The sequence below is a fragment of the Penaeus chinensis genome, chromosome 39 (assembly GCF_019202785.1).
Source record: "Penaeus chinensis breed Huanghai No. 1 chromosome 39, ASM1920278v2, whole genome shotgun sequence".
Classification (NCBI taxonomy): Eukaryota; Metazoa; Arthropoda; class Malacostraca; order Decapoda; family Penaeidae; genus Penaeus; species Penaeus chinensis.
The window spans coordinates 1,115,306-1,118,523 of NC_061857.1; the positions used below are offsets into that span (position 1 = coordinate 1,115,306).

General features: G+C 35.2%; 1 protein-coding gene across 1 annotated transcript; it reads left to right on the forward strand.

The window, feature by feature from the left end:
- The first annotated feature begins 810 nt into the window (after positions 1 to 810).
- Positions 811 to 2,061, forward strand: LOC125046882 (keratin-associated protein 19-2-like). The gene is made up of 3 exons (XM_047644881.1): positions 811 to 834; positions 1,647 to 1,860; positions 1,959 to 2,061. Exons 1-3 carry the CDS (start codon positions 811 to 813, stop codon positions 1,997 to 1,999), a joined length of 279 nt encoding a protein of 92 aa, XP_047500837.1. The 3' UTR covers positions 2,000 to 2,061.
- The last annotated feature ends 1,157 nt before the right edge of the window (positions 2,062 to 3,218 follow it).

The following is a 3,218-nucleotide window of genomic DNA, read 5'->3' on the forward strand; positions in this document are numbered from 1 at the left end:
ATATATACTGTGTATATATATACGCATGTGTGTATAAAGGAATATATATCTGTGTATGCGTGTGTGTAGGAATATATGTGTGTATTTATGAGTATCTATCTATTTATCTATCTACATATATAGAAAAAGATAGATAGATAGACACACACACACAAGCACGCAAACACACACGAACACATATATTTGTGTGTGTGTGTGTGTGTGTGTGTCAGAATTTACCAGCCATTTATATTCTTTCAGTAAATAATGCGGAGGTTCATCACTAGACAGATGTAAAGTTCCATAGCCTCAAATACTTATTTATTTTAAATTTCGACGAATTACTAATACACTTTTGTCGATAATGCTTTTCGTTTCTTTATTTGTTCTTATAAATTATATATGTGTATGTGTGGTTTTTTATTCTTGCTACCTTAATTATTTTTCAAAATTTTATTAAGATACTGGTACCTACATTCCAAGTAGACTCAATCATACACCTTTATGTCACCTGGCATTCGTCTGGCAATGTCTTTAAATCTGTGTCATTTTTGATATCTCATTTGCGAGTTGACAGGTAGGGCTGGGTTTATAGGAGGGGATAGGGTGCTATTGCCCCGGGCTCCCTTTCAGAGGGACACCCATAGTAAGGACTTTCTAAAGACGAAATGTAAATTGGTTTTATAAAAAAAAAAAAAAAAATCAATGTCGTATGGGGGAGGCACCAGTGAAAAAGAATGTGCCCCTTCCCTTCTGAATAACTAGATAAATTGGTTAACAGTTAAAACCGAGAAAATTAGTGTAAATCTATAAATTATAATTAATACCGTTATGATGCAGAAAAAAGCAGGTAAGGTAACAACTTACTAACACCTATGTGGTTATTGTAATGTAAAATTAATACATCAGGGTGCCCTCTATTATAATACGGAAATTGTAGTCAAAGTTATTCTTATGATTAATAAGATTAAGAAAGATCAAAAGTTTTAGTCAGCAGCTAACTTTTTTGACGAAATATGTTATTCATTGTAGTTCATTTATTGGCCATGTAATTTAATTTCTAAGTTGAGGTGCTTGAAGTGCCCCGGGCCCCAAGATTTAAATCTGGCTCAAGCGATACTTTTCCAAAACATACCATTCAATATTGTCTATGATTAAGTACTTCCCTCTATCTTCGTTCGTTTTGTAAGCAAAAGTCCTAATTTTAAAATCACTTAAATATCCTCCTGATTAACCTTATCTACCTTCCCCTAAATTTAATAAATAACGTTCACAAAAAGTAAATATAAACACTTTATCTCACGATTCATTTGTTTACGCATTAGTTAGGCAGTTACGTATGTAGACTTTATGTACATAAAGATTTAATGAACATAAAATATAAAGAACGTCATTCAGAGATACATATCAGTATGACAAGTCTGACTGTATAAGAAGCGTGAGTCGGCCCTTTCGAAAGACAACGCTGAACTGAAGCGTATCTTGTCCTATATAAATCCACCGTCCTCACTCTAGCTATCATAACTGCATCTCAACCAAACACTTCAACATCTACAATGGTTTGTTTAAAAAACAGCCTGAAGTGCAAAACCATTCCTTTCCGTCAAAATAACGCATTTCTCTGCCATCAGCTCCCATGACTATGTGTAACGTCTTAACACTTGCAGCGTTTCCTGTCTGCTCTGATGATGGTCGCAGCGCTTGTCGGCGCCGTCAGCGCGGGAGGTTTGTACGGAGGCTTCGGCCGAGGTTTCGGTGGAGGCTTTGGCGGATTTGGTCGAGGCTTCGGAGGCTTCGGCCGAGGCTTCGGAGGTTATGGTGGAAGCTTCGGCCGAGGCTTCGGAGGTTATGGGGGAGGCTTCGGATTAGGACGAGGATTCGGTGAGTACTGTTTTACGGAAAATGAAAACATAAACTGAAAGCTAAAAGTGCCGTAAAAAAGTCATGGATTTATTAAAAATATATTCATCTTTTAACAGGCGGCGGATTCGGGCGTGGATATGGCGGATATGGTAATTAATCACTTCGTTTCTAGTTGTATGAAGATTATTGCTGGAGTAATAATCTTAGCCAGGTCATTTTGATAAAATGGGACATTTCTTGAAATAATGTAGTGTCCTCTCTTACCAAGTATAGGTTTTGTCTAACTTTCAGGTTATGGGCGTTAAAAAGGAAATAAAGAATAAACAAATCTCAGTGTTTACTGTCCTTTCTGGTAAACCCGATATACAATAATTAAATATTACATAACCAACGCACGCAAACGTATACGCATATATTTATATATATGTAAATTCATATGTATTTACATATATACTTTACATGTACGTATACTTACACTATAAATGTGCTTCTTTTTGGAAAAAGAATCGCTAACAAATATAAGAACAGAATTGTAAACAGCTAAGTATCATCTTACTGTAGTCACCCAATTAGTATATTTAGTAAACTTTCCTTTAGTAATGTTTTCATAATCGTCATTCAGTTCTCCCACTCTCACGGTAGATTAAGGCCTGGAAGATTAAGGCACAGTTCCAGTTATTGCTTGGAGTAAATGTCGAGGAAAATTAATAGAAACTGTGTAAACCATAATCATGCACACCCTTAACCGGTATGGGATGATACATCTTCTGATTACAGAATTCCGTGATAAGGATCGTAAATCTTGTTTAGTATAGATAACATTCTGTCAGAGATATTAGTTATATATATATATATTTTTTTTTTTTTTTTTTAATCAGATAAGGAGAAATATTTCTACGCCCTATCAGTCTTCCTATTCTCACAGTGTTACCTAGGCTATGTTGTAAATGTAAGAGTACAGCTGTACCCTGAACTATAGATGTCTGTATATATTTACACTCAAAAAGAAACCGCCACTCTTCATTCACATTTCTATTAAAAATGACGTTTCGTAGAAAATTTTGATTGATGTTGAAGGTTCAAAATGTTCAACAATATTTATAAAACATGTATTTGATAACATATTCTAAAGCATATAAGTATACAAAAATGAGGTAAGGGTTTTTATTAAACAGATACCGAGATCAGCATTCCATAGACGTATGTGTATCATAAACAAACCTAGAGGACCTGCTAAACACTTCATGATGAATAAAGTGTCGGTGGCGGTGGCTTCGGGCGTCGATATGGTGGATACGGTAATAAGTCACTTGCTTTGCAGTTGGATAAACATCATTGTTGGAGTAATAATCTGAGCCAGGTCATTTTGGTAAACT

Excerpts from the sequence above, each read along its gene's own strand:
- LOC125046882 (XM_047644881.1), top strand. The coding sequence starts at position 811 with ATGATGCAGAAAAAAGCAGGTAAG. Across the intron at positions 835-1,646 it reads TGCAGAAAAAAGCAGGTAAG|CGTTTCCTGTCTGCTCTGAT; the intron begins GTAACAACTTAC and ends TAACACTTGCAG. Across the intron at positions 1,861-1,958 it reads CGGATTAGGACGAGGATTCG|GCGGCGGATTCGGGCGTGGA; the intron begins GTGAGTACTGTT and ends ATCTTTTAACAG.